At 49.5% G+C, this 20,958-nt stretch overlaps 1 protein-coding gene across 1 annotated transcript; it reads left to right on the forward strand.

Moving 5' to 3' along the window:
• Nucleotides 1–7,042: 7,042 nt before the first annotated feature.
• On the forward strand, nt 7,043–18,651 carry LOC132687473 (angiotensin-converting enzyme-like protein Ace3). Its single transcript, XM_078438313.2, is given in 16 exon segments — nt 7,043–7,214; nt 7,312–7,448; nt 7,826–7,984; nt 8,239–8,326; nt 8,536–8,679; nt 9,417–9,446; nt 9,449–9,604; nt 9,717–9,814; nt 9,893–10,065; nt 10,369–10,592; nt 10,716–10,860; nt 12,745–12,766; nt 12,769–12,845; nt 13,317–13,433; nt 17,056–17,240; nt 17,770–18,651. Coding segments are annotated over 16 exon segments (2,307 nt in total). The 5' UTR covers nt 7,043–7,057; the 3' UTR covers nt 18,165–18,651.
• The last annotated feature ends 2,307 nt before the right edge of the window (nt 18,652–20,958 follow it).

Below are 20,958 nucleotides of genomic sequence, written 5' to 3' on the forward strand. Positions count from 1 at the left end.
CCAGAGGCCACCCCTTCCCATTCCCCCAAGCTCATTCTCTCACCCTGAGCCTTCCCTCAAAAAGTCAATGTGGGCTTGAGGAAGTAGCATTTTGAGGGACATTTTTATAACTTTTATCTACATGTTTAGTACAGAAAATTTGGAAAATACAGAAAACTATAAAGACAATAAAAGCCCTTTATATCAACACCAAGAGAAAAGCACCACTGACATTTTGGTATACATTAAAACCTTGGTTTGCGAGCATAATTCTTTCCAGAAACATGCTGGTAATCCAAAGCACTCATATATCAAAGTGAAGTTCAAGAACCATTGGCTCTGTTGTGATTGTGTGACATTCAGCATCATGTACTACTCGTATTGCAAGACATCTCTCATTTATCAAGTTAAAATTTATTACAAATGTTTGCTTGTCTTGCAGAACACTCGCAGAACGAGTGACCTACCATCCCAGGTTTTACTGTATATCTTTCCACTTTTTTTTCTCAGTACGTATTTTATTTTTAATTTTAAAATTTTTTAATGTTAATTTTTGAGAGAGAGAGAGAGAGAGAGAGAGAGAGAACGAGTGGGGGAGGGGCAGAGAGAAAGGGAGACAGAGGATCTGAAGCAGGCTCTGTGCTGACAGAAGAGAGCCCGATGTGGAGCTCGAACTCACGAACTGTGAGATCATGACCTGAGACACTTAACTGACCGAGCCAATCAGGCGCCCCTTCGGTACATATTTTAAATGAGATCACAGTGTATCTATGCTTGTGTATCCTTTTTCCAATTAACACAACAATCGATTTTTCAGATAGTCAAATGCCAAATCTAGAACCTGGCGAAATGGAAGTTGATCAGTTGCCCAAGGCCAGAGGCTTCCACTGCCAGCCTGGCCCCTCTGTGAGGACCCCTCATCAGAGCCTATTCCCGGCTTTGCTGATGCCTTGACTTCAGCCAGGCCAAGCCCCCAACATCTGTCTCCAATATCCATTGGTCCAGCTTTTTTGCCTTCCCAATCTCCAGCTGCCATGTGTGTCTGTGTCTGGGTGTGTATCTGTGTGTGCATGTGTCAGTGTGCATGTTGCACATAGACTAGGTTGTACAGGCCTGTTCCATGGAGCAGGATGTGGGGTTGAAGTATTTTGGATATGCAAGAGGGTAGGAGTTTATGATTAGTTAGGACAATGGAATTTATAAACATATCCTCTAAATAGTTCTAAGATTCTACCACCAAAGACTTTTTAATTACTCCCCCCCCCCATCCCCAGCCTGACGTTTCAAAAGCTCTTTGTCTGCCAGACAAAGGTCATTGTCAGAATGCCGTTTCCTATCTTTGTGAACACAGGGGTTCATGCTGCCTGTCACAGCTTATGGAAGAGCATGAGGGCACCAAGCAGTCAACATCCAAAGGTCTGACTGAGGGCAACGAGACTTAACATGGGGGTCAGCCTAACCAGCCTTATCCCCTAGGCTTTTTGAAATATTAAAATTGTTTGGACTCCTGTTACTGTCTCCTAGGGTGAGGGGGGTACAGCTAGGTCTAACTAGAAGAAGGCAGAGGAAGAGGAGGGGTGACAGCAGAAAGAGAGGCCATTCTGTCATTTTCTACCAGTGACCCTGAAGTCTGAGCCCTTCCCTGTGCTGCACCTGCTGATGTCTGACGGCTGATCACTCCTCAGCAGCTCTTAACTATGAGGGCCCAAGGTAGGCATGGTTGCTGGACAGTTTCTCTGATATCTCAAACACCCTCTTCTTCCAATTGCCCACCCCCATTCCAGCCTACCCTGGCTCTAACATGAGTGAATCCAGTGGCTTTGGACTAGGCCTGAGTCAAATCCTGCCTCTGCACATAGTACCTTAGTGGCCTGGAGAATTCAATTTTCTGAGCCTCCATTTTGACACCTACGAAAGGGTTCTTACAAACCGTCTTAAATTTCTGCAAAGATTAAGTGAGATAATATAGAACTTATAGTATATAGTTTCCTCTCTTTATAAAAAAATGCATCACCTCCCCAAGTCACAGACCGTTACAACAGGAAAGCCAAGCAGAGATCAGCCCCTCACTAGACAGATAGAGGAAAAGGTCCAGAGCAGCTCACTGGTGACAGTTGAACACTCACATCTCCCGTGTCTTCCAGGAACTTTCTCATGGTTTCTGCACCATCGACTTCCCTGGAGCGCAATGAGTTTGCTCACCTGAGGGACTCAGCTTTCCTCAGTTCTGGAAACACAGGCATCATCTCTTTGAACGTCACCCTCCTCCTTTCCAGTCATCTCTTTGGGGACTCTTCCCCGATGCTGCCTGGGGCCATTTTGTCCTCTGTCTCCTAATCCTTGCTCATATTTCTCATCTCTCCCTCTGTCCTGTGTTCCAGGAGATTCCCCAGTTCTGCATCCCAGCCTGCTGCTTAACCTGGCCAGAGCGATTTTCATTGTTCCAACTTAATAACTGTTTTTCATTTTCACATCTCTCTCTCAAATCCCCTGTGTTTTCACAAAAGCTTATTCTTCATGGATTCTATTTTTTCTCTTTTTTACCACTCTAAGATCAGTATTTTTTTAAGTTTTGGCATAATGTACCTCCCATACAATGTGCCATTTTAACCATTTTTAAGCATGCAGCCCAGTGGCATTGAGTGCATTCATATTGTCCTGGCAACCAGCACCACTGTATCTCTCCAAGTCCCTACTTTCAATTCTTTTGAATATGTACCCTAAATTGGAATTGCTGGATTATATGGGAATCCTTTGATTTTTTTGAGGAACCATCATACTCTTTTTCACAGTGGCTGCACCATTTTATATTCCCAGTAGCACTCTACACAGGTCCAGTTTCTCCATGTCTTGGCCAACGGTTGATGTTTGGTAATAGCCATTCTAGCGGTATCTCATGGTTTTGATTTGCATTTCCCTAATAATTAATGATATGGAGCATCTTTTCAAGTGCTTATTACCCATTTGTATATAATCTTTTGAGAGATATCTACTCAGATCCTTTGCCTATCACTGATTTGGGTTGTTTTCTCATTGTTGAGTTTGAGAGTTTTCATGTATTCTAAATATTAACCCTTACCAGATATATAATTTACAAATCTTTTCTCCCATTCTGTGGGTTGCCTTTTTACTCTGTTTCTCGTGTTCTTTGATGCACAAAAGTTTTTAACTTTGATGAAATCCAATTTGTCTGGGGTTTTTGTTATTGCCTGTGCTTTTGGTGTCATATCCAAAATATCATTGTCAAATCTAATGTTGTGAAGCTTTTCCCATATGATTTCTTCAAAGAGTTTTCTGATCTTAGCTCTTATATTTAGGTCTTTAATCTGGTTTGATTTAATCTTTCCATATGGTGTAAAGATCTATATTTTAAGTCCCTTTCAGACTGCAGTTAGACCTGTCCTTCCTCAGGTGTGTCTGTCATTTAGCACAGGCTCTGGAGCCAGAGCATGGGGATGTGAGTCCCACCTCCACTATTTGCTAGCTATGTGACTGTAAGTTCCTCAACCTCTCTGTGCCTCTGTTTCCTAATCTATAAAGTGGGTGTATTGATCACAGTACTTACCTCATGCGTTTTTTGGTGAGGATTCATATACTAAAAGCTCTCAGTGGGTCCCTCGCACCTGGAAAGTGCTCAGAGGGGACTGGTGATCATTATTGATCTTCATGGCACTGCACTCTCTTTGGCACTTGGTAATCCTGACCTATGAGCCATTTTCAGTGGGAACATTCTTCTGCAGGGTCCAATGCACACACCATGTGCATGTGTTCTGAAGATGTCCCTAAAGTCAGTTTCATGGATGCTTCTTGCAGAGCCCCCTTAAAAAGGAAGCCATCTGCTAGCTCCCATCTTGATGGAGGCACAACTTCCACTGTGATCAGCTATGTCCATGCAGACAGCAATGCTGCAGCCCTCTGGGCATGGGTGCCCTCTGATTTCCCACCCGGGCCCCCACTCACTGCTGCATGAGCCCTCTTTGTCTCCTCAGCATCTGAAGAGTTCCGTTTCTTGCACTCCATCTCAGCTCTGTATTTTACATTTTAAAAAGCATGATTTTTTTAACCCCAAATAGCCAAAGCAATTTTGAGAAAGAAGAATAAAGCTGGAAGCATCACACTTCCTGTTTTGAAACTATCTTACAAAGCCATAGCAATCAAAACAGAATGGTATCAGCATAAAAATGGACACACAGATCAATGGAACAGTATAGAGAGTACAGAAATAAGTCTGCCCATATATGGTCAGTATATTTAAGACAAACCAAGAATATAAGATGGGAAAAGGATAGTTTTCTTCAATAAATAGTGTTGGGGAAGCTGGGCAGGTGCATGCAAAAGAATGAAACTGGACCCCTACCTTACACCATACAAAAAATTAACTGAAAATGGATTAAAGACTTAAACATAAGGCCAGAAAGCATAGAACTCCTAGAAGATAACTTAGATAGTGAGCTCCTAGACATTGGTGTTGGCAATGATATTTTGGATTTGACACCAAAAACAAAGGCAACAAAAGTAAAAATCAACAGGTGGCAACTACATCAAAGTAAAAAGCCCTTACACAGCAAAGGCAATCATCAACAAAATGAAAAGGCAACCTAAAGAATGGGAGAAAATATTTGTAAATTACATATTTGATAAGAAATTAATATACAAAATATATAAAGAGCTCATACAACTCCAAACAAACCAACTAAAAAATGAGCAGAGGAACTGGATAGACATTTTTCCAAAGAAGACATACAGATGGCCAGCAGTCACATGAAATGATTCTCAACATCTCTAATCATCAGGGAAATGCAAATAAAAACCACAATTAGATATCACCTCATGCCTAGTAGAATGGCCATTATCAACAAGATAAGAAATATCAAGTGTTGGCAAGGATATGGAGAAAGAGAACCCTCGTGCACTGTTGGTGGGAATGTAAATTGTCAGCCGCTACAGAAAACAGTATGGAGGTTCCTCAAAAGGTTAAAAATAGGGGCACCTGGGTGGCTCAGTCGGTTGGGCATCTGACTTCACTCAGGTTGTGATCTCACAGATCGTGAGTTCAAGCCCCACATCAGGCTCTGTGCTGACAGCTCAGAACCTGGAGCCTGCTTTAGATTCTGTGTCTCTCTCTCTACCCCTCCCCTGCTCATGCTCTGTCTCTCTCTCAAAAGTAAATAAACACTAAAAAAAATTTTAAGTTAAAAGTAGAACTACCATATGATCCAGCAATTTCACTCCTGGGTATTTACAAAGAAAATGAAATCAGTCTTGAAAAGCTATCTGCACCTTCGTGTCCATTGCAACGTGATTTACACTAGCCAAGACATGGAAACAATCTATGTGTCCAATGACAGGTGAATGGATAATGAAAAGGTGGTATACATATACACACCAAAAAACTGAGCTTATAGATACAGGGAACAGATTGGTGGTTGCCAAAAGCGGGAGGTGGGATGGTGGGCAAAAAGATGAAGGTGGGAAAAGGCATAAACATCTGGTTTATGCCTGGGTGGCTCAGTCGTTTAAGCGTTCGACTCTTGATTTCAGCTCAGGTCATGATCTCACGGTCCATTGGTCAGTCATGAGATCAAGCTCAGAGTTGGTTCCACCCTGGTCATGGGAGCTGCTTAAGATTCCCTCTGTCCCTCTCCCTCTACCCTTTTCCCACTTGCACACATGTGCTTGCTCTCTCTCTCTCTCTCAGAAAAAAAGTCCTAGTCTGCCCTTCCCTGATTGTGTATACTGTCTCTCTCTCTCTTTCTCTCTCTCTAAAAAAAAAAAAAAAGTAAGTCCTGGGGATGTGATGTACAGCATGATCACTGTAGTTAATGACAAAATACTATATTTTATCAAGTATGTCCATATGCTTGAAGCAGGAGAACTCACTTGGCCAGCTTAACCAGAAGTGTCATTGATCTTTTTCTTTCTTTGTGTTTTAAATAATTTTGATCATAACATAATCTTTGGAGGGTTATTTGGCCAGTTTCTCTGGTAATGGTGTCAGCTCCTGTGAAGGGGTGAAACGTCAGTGAGGCTTTGGGTGCACCTGGGCTGAGCAGAGTAAGTGAAAGGAACATAGGGTGGAGGCAGTGTGAATGTGGACGGAAGTGAGTCTGAGGAAGAAGTCCCAAAGTGAGGCAAGTGGTCTGGTTTCCCCCAGACTAAATGTGTCAGGTTACTGGGGAGTCATCAAAAGCTAGCAGAGAGCTGGAGTCCTGGTAGCTGGTACTCTAACCAGGCTCAGGTACTCAGGGACATGAACCCTGAGTGGAAGGTACCAGCCACACATTCCCACAGCCCTCACAGCCCTCTACCTTCCATGCTTCCTCCTGATTACAAACTCATAGCATCAGGCTATCCCTGGAAAAACAGATATAAGGACAAGGGGAATGGAGGAAGGGTCCTACATACCCCTAGGTATGATTACACATCCTATAAGAGAGAAAAAGGCTAGGGGGGCCTGGGTGGCTCAGTCAGTTAAGCATCCGACTCTTGGTTTCGGCTCAGGTCATGATCTCACAGTTCGTGAGTTTGAGCCCCACATCAGGCTCTGCAATGACAGTGCAGAGCCTCCTTGGGATTCTCTCTCTCCCTCTCTCTACCCCTCCCCTGCTCATTCTGTCTCTGTCTCTCTCAAACTATATAAAATAAAATAAAATAAAATAAAATAAAATAAAATAAAATAAAATAAAACTTAAAAAGAGAGAGAGAGAGAGAAAGGCCCAAAATGAGAACATAGGAAGTCAAGTCAGAAGAACAGGGAGAGACAACTGTGCTTCCAGAGTCCAGAGGCCCAGAGATGTCACTTTCATACATCGGTCCATCCACCATCCCTCCCACCTTCTCAGAAGTGATGCCAGTCTTTGGAGGAAAGGGTCTCATCAATCCCTGGCCAAAGTTGGAAGGTTTTTCTAATGCCAAGGAAAAGTTACCAACTAGACTAGAACAGCTCTAGCCCTGCTCTCTTCTTGACTTGACCTCAGTCTCCTCACCTGTAAAACGGGAACAGTTGGATCAGAAGGTGGGTGGGGGCTTTCCAGTTCTAATATTCCATGGCTGACCCTTCAGCCCCTGATGTCACAATATGGAGCTGGACCATGATTGGCCCATAGTCTCAACCAGCTCTGCTGTTCTCTTGGTCATGGGCACAAGATGGACTTGTCATGGACCTTCCCTATTTGTGCTCTTCTGTTATGGGCAGCTCTTGCCATGGCTCAGGACCGAGGGTGATCAGAACTTAGGTGGGGCTGGGACCTGAAGGAGCATGGGAGCAGACAAGGGGACCAGTCGGGGCAGACCCCTCCTAGGACAGCATGATGCCCACCTCCTTCTCCACAGACAAGTTCTGCAATGAGACCGTGGCAAAGATATTCCTGCAGTTTTATGAGCATACCGCCCAGGTTGTATGGAACCAGTTCATGGAGGCCACCTGGAACTATGTCACCAACATCACCAAGAAAAACCGGGAGGAGATGGTGTGGTACCACCTCAACTGCAGCCCCTCCTTCCCTTGCTCTTCTCAGGGATCTCGGGGGGATGGGAAAACCACACCTTCTGCCCCCTGTCCAGAGCTAGAGAAAAGAGGGAATCCTTAAAGTACACATCAAAGCAGGCTGCAAGCTCTGGGCCTCTTGGTAGCCCCAAAAAGCTCTCTGGGCAAGAATCTCTTGTTTCTTTCCCCTTGTACATATCACCTCCTTGCTTTTAGGGACTCAGGCTCCTTCCTTTCTCCCTTTTTAGCAACTCTTTAGTGATTCTGAACCGTTAAAGTGGGTTTCGGGAGGAGGTTGGGGGGCTGGGGTCCTTGCTCTCTCCAACTTTCCCAAGACAAATATGGTGACCCTCATTCCAGCTGCACAAAGACTCAGAGAGGTCCCAGAACATGCCGTACTTTGGCACTTGGGCCCGCCTGTTTAAGATCTCCAGGTTCCAGGACCCGGCCATGAAGCGCATGCTGAGTAAGCTGCAGAACATAGACAAGACGGCCCTGCCCCAGGACGAGCTCCGGGAGGTGATGGATGGAGCCCCCATGTCTCCAGGCATATGCTCCCCACCCCAGGGGTGGGTGGGCTGGCCAGGTGGGAAGCCAGAGAGTCTGGGCAGGGGGGAGGTTGTCAGGAAGGACCATGAGCTTCCTCTGGGGGAGGAAAGCAGAGGCTGAAGGGAAGATGCCTCAGATAGGCCTGCCCCTCCCAGCTGGAGGGGTTAGCACTGGGGGTGGGCCCAGGGGCACAGGCCTGCCCTAGGTGACACCTGCCCCCCCAGTACAACATGCTTCTGGCCTACATGGAGACGACATACAGCATGGCCCAGGTGTGCCTGAATGAGGGACCCTGCCTACCCCTGGAGCCTGGTGAGCACCCAAACACTGCCCTGTCCATCCCCAGAGTCTCTAGTATCAGCCCCTTCCACAAGCCTACCCTGACCCCCCGTTGTCTTCCATGCCCCAGGTGTACTCACTTTTGAGGAGTGGAGGGTCTGCCTAAGGCAGGTAAGGGCAGAGGGCAGGCAGGAGTTGGGGGGGGGGGGGCTGTCCCACCTTGGCTCCTTTTCTGGGTATAGACCTTGAAGAAGTCATGGCCACCTCCCGGGACGAGAAGGAGCTGCTGTGGGCCTGGCAGGGCTGGCAGGATGCTGTGGGTCATCAGCTCTGCATCACCTTCGAGCGCTATGTGCAGCTCAGCAACAGGACTGCAAAGCTCAACGGTGAGGCCCCCAGTCCCCCACCTGGCCAGCCCAGCCCATGCAGATGGCACACTGCACAGGTCCCAGGGCAGTTCCTGGGAAGGGCGAAGCAGAGTCTGCTGGGGGTAAAGGCAGTAGTAGGACCTTGAGATGGGGAACCTGAACCCCGCCCCACAGCTGGGGGAAGCAAAGGTGGTTCATTCACCATTGGTCCACAAACATCACTTGAGCACCTACTGTGTGCCAGCTCCTGGAGAGGTTCTAAGGATGCATAGGTGAAAAGACAGAAAGGAGCTTGCCCTCCTAGGTAGGGTTTACAGTCTGAGAGACAGACAAGATTTGTGTAAACGCACATCTCAGGACGAGTGCTAAGAGAGAGAAGAGAAGGCCTGGAGACACTTCCCCACAATGGGACAAACCAGTGTTTGGGAGGATCCGGAAGGAGGCAGGGTGGCCTGAGGGCTTGGACATGTGGGGCTCAAGATGGGTGCCAAGACCAGGGCCTTATCCAGGTCCTCTCCAACCAGGCATGGTGAGAAGCATGGAGTGTGTATTTTGTTAAATGTTTTTCCACCCCTGATCTTATCCAATCAGAACAGTGACCTTGGGGGGCACATTTCCCATTTGTCAGATGAAGACCCTGAGGACCAGGGAGGCCAAGTGGCTTCCCCAGAAAGTTCCTGGGTCTCCTGCCTGCCAGGCCAGGGCTGAAGGAAGGGTGGGCAGTGAGTGCTTCTGAGCCCCCTCTCCTGTCCTAGGTTACAAAGACATGGGGGCCTTGTGGCGGTCCAAGAGTCTGACACACTGGAACACGACCTGGAGCAGCTTTACCGGGAGCTGCAGCCACTCTACCTAAACCTGCACACATACATGTGCCGGGCCCTGCACCGCCACTACGGGTCAGAGCTTATCAACCCGAGGGGACCCATCCCTGCCCACCTCCTGAGTAACGCCCTAGCTGGTAGCAGAGTGGGGTGGGCAGAGTAGGCCTCCAAGCTGGCACTCAGTAAAGGGAGAGACAGTGTCCTGCCTCCTCTGAGCCCCTCCTCTCCTTCCAGGGAACATGTGGGCTCAGTTCTGGGTCAACATCTTAGACCTGGTCCTGCCCTTCCCAAAGAAGCCTCTTGAGGACATCACAAAAATCATGAAAAGCCAGGTCAGTGCTCAGTGTCCATCTGACCCTGCCAGCTCCACACCCTCAGGCTGGGCCCTATGTATCCCCTCTTCCACACAGCACTGGAAGCCCTCAAAAATGTTCGAAGGGGCTGAAAAATTCTTCACCTCCCTGGGGCTGCTTTCCACCCCTCCCAACTTCTGGAAAACATCAATGATGGAAAGGCCAACTGATGGGCGAGAGGTGGAGTGCCACGCCTCTGCCTGGGACTTCTACAACGGCAAGGACGTCAGGTCTCACGGGGCACCAGCACTGCCCTCCTGTCCCTCCCTCACTCTTCCTCCACTGGTTCCACTCTCCACCTACCCGCCTGTCTTAGGAGGCGGGCAAGGGTGGGCAGGGCTGGAGCCAGGCAGCAGAGGGGGATGTGAGCTGGCAACATGAGCGAGGGGGACCTGGAGTGAGAAAGGACAGTACCCAAGACCCTGCTGGTCTCTAGCCCATCTGCCCCAGTCCCTTAAGGGAGTCTGAATGGAGAAATCTCCCCTTCTCCCAGGGCCTCCCTATGCTCCTTGACCCCTGCCCTTTAACCCTAGGGTAAAGAAGTGCACCGAGGTGACCATAGAAGACCTGCTCTCCATCTTCCACCAGATGGGCCATATCCAGTACTTCTTGCAGTACAAGAACCTCTCTGTGATCTTCCGTGCAGGAGCCAACCCAGCCTTTGAAGAGGCCGTGGGGTCGATGGTCACCCTCTCGGCCTCCTCCCACAAATACCTGCTCAACAGAGGCCTGCTCAGCCACCAGCACCAGGACTCAGGTGATGGGGGCCAAGAGGACCATAGCAGGGCATCTGAGCCTGAGGCTGCAGCCAAGGCTCTCTGGGCAAGGCTGAAGGGAGGGAGAACCAGGAGCCACCAGCTGACTGCCTCACCTTCCCCAGAGGAGGAGGTCAATTTCCTGATGGGCATCGCCCTGGAGAAGATCGCCTTTATCCCCTTCGCCTACCTGATGGACCTGTTTCGCTGGAAGGTCTTTGATGGCACCATCCGGAAGGACGTCTACAACCAGGAGTGGTGGAACTTGAGGTGGGGAGGACAGCTGCCCTGGGCTCTCTGCCCCCTCCCACCCCTGCTGTGGGCGGGGCTTTCCAGTCAGCCTTAAGGGCACTGCCCATTGCCAGAGGATGCTGCTGCCTCTCTTCAGAGGGCAGAGCTAGGGTGTGCCACGCTGGTGACCGGGGGGCCCCTGGGGAGGCCCTGGGGTGGTATTGGCTGTTTGCTATCACCTGATAAAAATACCCCTACTGAAGTGGATAGGGCAAGCACCTGCAATTATGGGACCTCACATTGAATCTGGCACTGGCACTGAGCACACCTCTTAACCTCTCTAGGGACCCTGGCAGTGGCCCTGCCTGCTCCTGGGTAGCTGGGAAGCTCACACAGGGGTGCGCCTGGGCTCCTCCAAGAACAAAACATTGACCACCAGGCAGACCCACCTGCTTCTCCTCTCCCTTCCTATTCTCACCAGTAGCACTGGCAGAAGAGTGTTTGGTGACCTGAGCTCTTTCTCCCCCATGGAAAAAGTCCCCATGGGAGAGAGGCAAGCCCACTGCCCCCTTTCCTGCTGCTCTAACACACTCTCACAACTACCTCTGGTTTAGCATCCTCAGGCATGTCCAAGGTCAGAACTGGTTACCAAAAGAGCTCACCAGCAGTCAGGCAGCACCACTCTTGAGGGAGGGGCATCCATGTCGCATCCTATCACCAACAACTGGCTGACTGGATAATGAATGCCCATGGCCCAGCTTCTCCATATCCACCAGGCCTCAGACTGACCTGCTTGAGTCTGCTGGCCACAGCATGGTTTGGGGTTACCAGGAAGCAGCTGCCAGCTCTGAACCAGGCCTCTTATGTTTCTTTGAACTTGTACAGCATCCCATGATCCTTCACTGGAGAAGAATCTGTGACCAGCCCGTGGTCACACAGCAACTCAGGGGTGGAAAAGTTGGGTGCTCCTCTCTTTGTCCACTCACCCTCCCACTGCCATCCCAAATTCAGGCCCAGGTCTCAATGGTGGGGTTGGCAGAGTCTTGACCTTGTACTTCTCCAAGGGCAACCCCCACAAGCCATCTGAGGTGCCTGCAGGGGTCCTTTTCCTCTCTTGGCCAACTATAACCACCACCACCTATGATGGAAACCAAGGGTAAAGGGAGAGAGGTGACAACTTCCTGGCCCTGAATAAGGAAGCCTCTGTCAACTGGGAGGGGAGCCTCCTGGCTCTATGTTGGCCCCAGAGGATGGCTCAGGGCAACCAGTGAGCCAACAATGAAACAACCAGAACTTTTCATAGGCTTTGTCTCATCCCACAGATGGATCATTTTATCCCCATCTTACAGACAACAAGACTCAGTGACAATCAGTAACTTTCCCACAGTTGCACAGCTCAGAGGGGCAAGGTCAGATCTGAATTTGAAAGTTAATGGGATCTGCCAGGGACTAGTTCTGTGATCTCCCACCAGTTCCCTGACCTCTAAACTTTGGTCTTCTCATCTGTAAAATGGGAATAACAGCAGCACTACATTGCAGAGATGCTATTCTGTTTTCTTCTTGGCACTTCTTACCAGATGAAGTGACCTTGTTGGTCTATAACCATCCCCATCATTAGGATGCAAGAAAGACCTTGAGTAGCCCATTCCCTCCCATGTCCCTAGAATTGGGACAGTGTTGAGTGAATCTGTGTGAAGAGCTTAGCATGGTTCCTAGCACAGAGGAAGTCAATGTTAACTACTGTTATTATTTGATTCTGATTCCCAATTCCCAATACCATGTGTTTGCAACTAATTTATTTAATCTATAAAGATGCAGTAAGTGTCCTGTGCCCACCAGTTTTGGTAGAGGTGCACGTGCTTCCAAAGGAAAAGGCTCTGAGAACCCAACTGCGTGGTACCAGGCCCCTGTCCTCCCTGACAGGTTGAAGTACCAGGGCCTGTGCCCCCCCCCATCCCTCAGACAGAGGATTACTTTGATCCTGGTGCCAAGTTCCACATTTCTGCCAGCATGCCCTACATACGGTAACGGTCTGGGCCCTGCCAGCAGAACCAGCTCTAGGACTTGGGGACTGGGGGCATGGGAACTAGGCTGAGGATTTCCAGGAAGGCTCTAGATCCAAATGTTCCCCTGTTCCCCTGCCCACCTCTTCCAATGAGTTGTGCAGCGTCTTGGGGGCCACACCCTGGACTCTTGGGCTTTCAGAGCAGATCCCGTGTGGAGGCAGCGCTGATGGGAATATTCTAAAGCATCTCTACTGTCCCCAAGAGGAGGGCAGGAAAGAAGGAGGTAAGGGTTTGTTCAGGAGGCTAAGAAGGGTATATTCCAAGGCCAATCTGAGGTGGGACCTTGGCAAAGGAGCCTCCACCCAGCAAGGTTGGGCGCTGGCCGGGCCCTCAGACCACTGCACGTCAGAGCTGCTAGGCTCCAAATGGCTCTGGGCTTCCCATCCCTGACACCAGCTCCCAAGCCTGCCCTTTTGTCCCTCTCCCCAGGTACTTCATCAGCCTAGTACTCCAGTTCCAGTTCCACGACACTCTGGCCTCAGGCCATGTGGGCCCATTGCACCGATGTGACAGCTATAACTCCAAGATAGCTGAGAAGCTCCTGGAGTGAGTGCTCCCCTCCCTCACAAAGCTCCCTGATTTGTTCTCAGCTGACTGCCCCTTGCTGGAATCCTGCCCATGGCTCCCTCTCCTCAATAGACCACCGTGGGCACCCTGAGCAGAGCCTCATTGACCTTTTAGTTTAGTGGAAGTTCTTCCTCGTGTCATACTCCAGTCTCTCCTCTAGAAATCGAAGCCCATTTCCTTGTGTGTAGCCTCTCCTGGTCAGAGAGACTATTTGTCCCCTCCTTCTCTCTCTCTCTCTCTCTCTCTCTCACACACACACACACACTTACACACACTCACTACCATACATTCCTTCACCCATGTGTGCACCTGTGCACGCACACACACATGCACACACTCACGTATGCCAATAAATCAAACTGTCTCAGATGGGAAGCCAGTACTGGAGTCCTGCCTCAACCTTCAGTCCTCCATCCAAATGTGCTTATCTTTTCTGCACAAGGTGCTCACCGATCTTCAGCAGCATTTGATGCACTCTTGGGTATACTCTGCTTTTCCCATCTCTTCTTGGAGGTGCTTGGATCCGGCTCGCAGGCTGATCCAGGTTGCTTTCACGCCAACCTTTGTGATGCTCTGGTCAGCTTGTGGTCCATTTTGACTCCCTAGCCCCAATCTTTTTTTCTGCACTTAGTATCGAGCCCATGGTTTCCATTCCTGCCTCTGTGGAGTTGGTTTTGGTCCTGAAACAAACCTGGAAGAATGGGACGCTGACCTGATGGTGGGAAGCCTTGACTAGTACCAGCTGGGCTCTCTGAGGAGTGCTCTTACAAGGTTTCACGTTAGCAGTTCATAAGTTGCAAAGTGGGCATGATTAGCCACATTTCACAAATAATGAAACTCAAACTAAGAGAGATATTGTGATTGCACATCATTCATCTAGCAAGTGGCAAAATCCTGCTTTGAGTGCTGAACTGATTCTAGAACACGTCATCATTCACACTGTTGCCTCTAAGAATCAAGGGATACAGGTCTGGTGAGGTTAGACCTAGGTCTGCTGGTTCCACGATCAGGGCTTCAACCACTTAGATGCAGAGCCCACCCACTGATATGGTCTTTTCCCCACCAATTTTTCTACCCAGTTTAGTGGGTCCATTTCCCCGATTGGTCAAGGTCACCTTGAATTTTATTCCTGTCTCCCAGAGGATTAACATAGCCACATAATTTAGTCTCCTTTGCAAATTTAATGAGCATATTTGTGATCCCACTGTGCAGTTTGTCAGTAACCACTAGGCCAGATGGAGTTGCAGGACTGATCTCCTGGCTTGGCTCCCAGGGAGTGCTGCACCTTCCATGCCGATTATCAACCTAGTCTGTTTGCTTTTCTATCTTTTCACACTACAGGGGTTTATGGTAGCCAACTGCCCATGTTTGAGCTTTTCTGAATGTGTGGAACATAAGGGCCCTCTCTGCTCTCTGCATTCATGTCTCTGGTTGCCCAACACTTATTCACTCAGCAAGTATTTACTTGTGCACATGCCAACCAGCTTGGGCAATGGGCCACAGGATAAACCAATAACAATAACACAAGAAAGGAGATGGTGCAGTAGGAAAGGGCTTTAGTGAATATGCAAAGAAGGTGAGGAGGTCATGCCCAGGGACCAAGGATGGATCTCTGTCCCCAAAAGCAGGAGTGCAAGAAATAACAGACATTGTTTTCTACACATCAACTCACTTTCAACTCTGAGCCTTCATTCCACTTAATTGGTGGGAAATTTGACCTCATTCTCACCACCACCTCCTCCCCACCCAGGGCACACAAAGCTCCCAGGATCTGACTTGGCACCAAAACATGTAGAGGCCCTGCCAGCCATCACTGGTCATTACTCACCCGTCCTCACACATTGCCATCCAGACCCCTCCCTGGCCAGGGAAGACCCTAAGTTCCAGGTTTAGGACTTTGAATGCTATCTTCTGGGGAGAGGGTGGAGGGGAGGACTCTGAGAAAGTGGGATGTCATGAGCTCTGGGGACTTGAGAGAGCAGCAGAGTGAATATAGGTTGTGGGGGGGGGGTGGGTGAGTGCTTGCAGAGGAGAAGGGGGAGGGCAAGATTCTTGGCTGCTCTTTTACCTAATATATCTTAGAACTTGACTCATCTTCTTATATGTGATTGCTCTGAGTTGGATCTGCTGGGAATGGAAAGTTGAAGTGGACTTGGTCCAAGTTCCCAAAGCCCTTGCCTCATCCGGCCAACCATGATAGGCCTGACCTTGTCCAATGGACTCATTGCTGCGACCTTGGAGTTGAGCGTCAGGAAGTGCTCAGCTGCCATCTTTGCAGGTCTCATGTGCTGGCCACATTGGCCGTCAGCCGGGCTTTGGTCAAACCTCTTGCCCCACTGAGCCTGAAGGACTATTTCTAAACAGGTAGATTTTCAATGGTCCAAACTTTCTCCCCATCAGGTCCCTTCTTTTTTCCCAGGACCCAGCATCTGATATAATCTTACCTAAAGTTAGTTGTGGGATTTTGTTTTGTTTTATTTTGTTTTTCTTTTCATCTTGATGACTTTCCTCCTGCATTTCTCTAGGATCTTAACTACATTTTCCCCCACGGGTTTCTGTCAAGGATCCACTAAACTTTAGTTTCCCCTCATTCTTTCTCAGTTGTTTATTAAGTGATGTGTATAAGTCTTTGCATGCTACAAAGCCCTTTTTCACTGCCATTATGTGACTTAATCCTCACCACAGTGAAGGGTGGATATTAAAAGGGCACATTTTTCTGATGAAGAAACTGAGGCTAAGAGCAGTTGAGTCAATTACCTAAGGTCATGTGGCCCATAAGTAACACTGATGAGTCTTGAACCTGGGTCCTGTTAGTCTAGACTCCAAAGTCTGACTTATGGGCTTCTAGACCCCATCTCTCTCGTGGCCAGCTGGGGACACAGGTTAAGAAGGATCAATGTATGCCTATCACTGCCTTCACAGGGGCTCTGGGGTGGAGAAGCCCAGAGCTTTGGCTTCAGCACACTCTGTACCTCCACCATGAGTGTGGGGCCAAGCCTAAGGCTGGTCCCCCTGCCACCAAACACTGCATGTGCTTTGAGACACAGCTGACATTAGTGCAGCGCTTCAGGAAGGACACAGAGCACACTCCATGCTCTAGATCTCCCTAATCCTCCCAAACACTCCCTGTGAGACTAGAAAGGGTTGAAGAGCTGCCCCTCCCTACTGACACTGAGCACCTCATGGGAAACAGTGTTTCAAGACTTTATGCCTGTTTGAGTCCAGAATAATAATCACCACAGTAGTGGTAATAATAATAATAATAATAATAATCAGCTAACATGTATTGCCGCCTACTATGCTCCCAGAATTGTGTTTATTTAATCAGCATACCAACCCTAGGAGGTACATACTGTTATTATCTCCATTTTATGAGTATGGAAACTGAGACTCAGAAAGGTTATGTTACTTGTCCAAAGTCCCACAGGATTCAAACTCAGGTTGTTCTTATTTCAGAACTTGTTATTTTATCCACTGCTCTGAGCTCTATGGGAAGAGTCTGGCTAGCAAAGCCATACGGCCAGGGTTGAGCACACTGAGGGGTCCCAGCAGCACCAGCTGATGCCCCCACACAGCCTCACAGCTGTATCTACTCTCCCAGGGATGTCCTAAAGCTGGGCTCAAGCAAGCCCTGGCCAGAAGTCTTGCAGAAGATAACCGGGCAGGCCAAAGTGTCTGCAAAGGCCCTCATGACTTACTTCAAGCCCCTCTTGAACTGGCTGGTCACTGAGAATGTGCGGCAGGGGGAGATCCTGGGCTGGCCAGACTTCAGCTGTACCTTTGAAGGTTTGATAATCTGGCCCTGGTGCCAGCTCTGGTCCAGCCCCAAGCCCTACCCTAGCCTGCCCTGGGCCAGTCCCTACCCCAATCCAGCCTTAACCCCTAGCCTATCTATGACCTGGCTTGAACAAGCACAGCATTGTTGCTGCATGACCCTGTCTGCATCTGATGCAGCTTTGGCCAAGACCACAGCCCCATGGCCCAGCCACTGGCTCAGTTGCTTCCTTGCATACTGTTCAGCTAGACTGCCAGGTAGGCATCTGAGCACAAGGTGGACTTCTTTCCTCCCGACCCTTGCACAGAGCCATCACTGGGCACCATGGGGGCATAGCCCTATCTGTGCCCATCTCCTCCTTTCCCTTCTACTCCTCCTCACCCTCCTTCCAGGGCAATGCCTTCACCTATGGCTTGGAAGGTAGGTGCCTGAGGCTGAGGGAGGAGGCCAGTGGCAGTCAGGTGCTCTGATTTCCACAGGGCACCCCAGGGCTCCCTCCCTCATTCTACCTGCTCCGCAAGACTCCCGTGTCTTCCACAGAGAAAGACACAGACAAGGTGACATTTCTGAGTCTGGAGCTGGACGCTGACCAGGCCAAATTTGGGCAGTGGGTGCTGCTGGCCCTCAGCTTTGTCATGTTCCTGGTGGCCCTACTGCTGGCCTGCAGGCTGTACTCCCTGGAAAAAAGGTCGTTGTCCCAGAACACCAAGGCACAGAACACCGGTTCACAGGACTCCAGTGCACTCAAGACACAGCCCGAGGCCTACTTCCTGGGGATAGCCATGGAGCCCTGCCTGGTTGCCAAAAGACAGTGGATCCTGCTGGGCCTCTGCCTCATCCTGACGCTGTGCTCAATCAGCCTGATCATTCAAATTCTCACACAGCACAACAGGAAGCCTCTGTGGATGAGAGCTGAATGGTGGAGCTGGGACTAGACACCAGTACAACTGGTAAGGCTGGAGGGCAGGAGGAGGGTGGCCAAGGCAGAGAGCACTGGGGGGGTTAGGGAGGAGACAGCTTGCATGCATAGTGTCCAACTGCAATTGGGTGCAGCTGTGGCAGATCTGGGTACATGGAGGTTTGTAATTGTGTGTATGGAATTCATGTATGTGAAGCCATGTGTACAGGCTACTGACTCTTTGTGATTCCATGTATGTCCTGGATTCCAGACCAACTTCCTTCCCCTAGGGGCTCAGGAACCATGGTTTCAGTGAGCCCAGTGACTGTGTCCCTCCAATTCAGCCACCACCCCAATTCATGTCCCAAACTGTTCTTCGCATAGCCTTGTTTTCTTCAGGAGCCCAACTGTGGGGCTGGGCCAGGACTGCAGTGTCCAAGGAATGTCCTCTCTGGCTAGAAACAGGACACTGCTTCAGTCCCCTTATAAAATATATTCAAGTAAAACTGGACATTCTGTACAAATCACTGGTGCCCGGTTCTTGAGCACTGTGCTCTGTATGCTATATCCAGCATATCTTTCTGCTGATCCTCTGGCCTACCCTGTGTTGGGCTGCATAATCCAGCCCCAAAAGCTGCTTGTCGGCTGCCTGAGATGCAAACTGCCCCACAGCCCTCCCTGCCCCAGTCCAGACCTTCCCAAATGGAGACAGTGGGTAGCTGGGCACCAAGCCAGGCTTGATTAATGATTGACTTCTTTAATATTTAAACAAAGCTCATCTCCAGCCACTCCGCTCCAGAGATGGCCTTGTTCAACACACACACCTGCTGCCTGGCCTGTTGCCCTGGGGACCGATCATAGGGCAAACAACACCTTTCCAGGCTCAGTGGGGGAGGGGGAAATGGGATGGAGAGGGCTGTAGGAAGACATTTGGGAAATGGGTACTCTAGGGACAAGTTTAGGACAAACTTGAGAAAAGAGAGAGAAGGCCTCTCCTCCTTCCCTTTCTAGACCTTCTTTCCATTCTGGGTCTACCCACCATGGGGATGCCACATCCAATATACGCCACATCCAATATAACACAGTCCAACTGCATTGGATGGAGGCCCCAAGGAGCTCTTGGAGTGGCTAAAAATTAGTGCCTGTCAGTCATTAGGGGAGCCTTGAGGCAGGTAGTAGCATAGCCAGTAACCAAAGAGAAGTGACACTAGTAGTTGAGGCAACTCAACTACAGTTGAGTTGGTGAGAGGGTGGCCAAAAGATGAGACTGGCTCTCTCTAGATTAAGGATCTGAGCCCCGAAGTCAAGGTTCAGGGGAAAAGAGGGGCTGGGCTGAGATCTCCATGGGCCCAATCTCTGCCCAGGTTTCAAGAAGTCTTCTTGAGTTCTGGCTGAGCCCAACAAAGTACTGCTCCAAATCCAGGCTCCATAGCACTCTTGTTTGATGCCTCTGTCACTGCTCTTACTTTGCTGTGCTATGATGTCCTTATTTGTTCCCATTATTAGCTGTTAGCACCGTAAGGGCAGGACACCCATCAGGAGTGTGCCCCTGCATAACATCTTTAGGTGGCACAGGCCATAGAACATAGAAGACTTGGAAACTGTAAGACTTGAGAAAGCTCTAAGTTTCTCCTCAGAGCTCAGCATCCTGCTCTGAGTTCATGAGAAACAGCCCCACCTTTCCTACACAGTCAGCCTGCACCCCCACACAAGGGGCAGCCAGGACAACTCTGCCCCACTAGGAGGCCACACTTGCAGCCCTCCCATTCTCCAGCCACAGTGGCCAACAAGGCCCCCATCAGGCATTGTGGCTCTGCGTGGCAAAGGCACACCCAGCCTAGGACGCCAAGCCTCTCATCTGGACTCCAGCGAAAACCTCACTGAGCCTCCTTGTCCATCCTCTCTCCCCCACCCGCCATTGTAAAGTTTCTTTCACTGAAATACTTCCTTCGTGTCTAACTGCTCAAGAACTTGGTTGTCCATCAGTTAAATCTAGATGTTCAAAATGGCATCTGAGGGCATCAATTCACCTTTTGTCCAAACTTCACCCCTTCTATGCCCCAGCTCAGTCCCTTTGCACTGATTCCACCATGGGCCTTTGCCTAAGGTGTATGCCCATTTGAATGTTTGCCTTCGAAGGCCTGACTCAAAACTGGTCATTGGATACTCTGCAAAGTTCCAAGACCACTGAGATGCTCAGTGAACAGTGATCCCTTTCTCTCTCTCTCCTCTCCAAGAAACCTCTTTCAATAAACCTCACCCCATCCCCATCTGCTCTTCTAGTGTATTCATTTTCAATCAGTACTCAGACACTTTTATCAGTGGTCACTTGCTAATAGGTGGTTTTAAATCTATTCTCCTCCCAAGCAGTGCCTGTATGCTAAGAGCTCTCAGGTCCCTGAAGAAGGTACCTTATTGTATTATTATTATTTTTTTTTTTTTTTTGTACACCTTCATATGCACTCCTACCTCATTATCCCAGGGCCAGGGCCACGTTAAGCTTGCCACTTAGGAGCTCTGCATGGACACTGGGATTGGGCACTTAGCAAGGTCGTGTTAAGAGGGCTATAATAGCTCCTTCTGCTCCCCCACTCCCCACCTTCTACCTGAAAGACTTGGCCCAGCAACGTCCTGACTGCCCTTCGGTATCGGTATTGGGAGAGGGTCGGAACGGGGTTGAGGCCATTGGCCAGTGGGACAGGAGCAGAAAGAAGCTCCTGAGAGGAGCCCTGACCGCATTCCTGGCTCGGCACTTCTGCCCAGCTCCACCCCCTAGGAGTCAAGGCCCCGCCCCTGCCCCGTCGGGTCCGGGAGAGGTTGCCCCCGCCCCG

The sequence above is a fragment of the Panthera onca genome, chromosome E1 (genome assembly GCF_046562875.1).
Source record: "Panthera onca isolate mPanOnc1 chromosome E1, mPanOnc1 haplotype 2, whole genome shotgun sequence".
NCBI lineage: Eukaryota > Metazoa > Chordata > Mammalia > Carnivora > Felidae > Panthera > Panthera onca.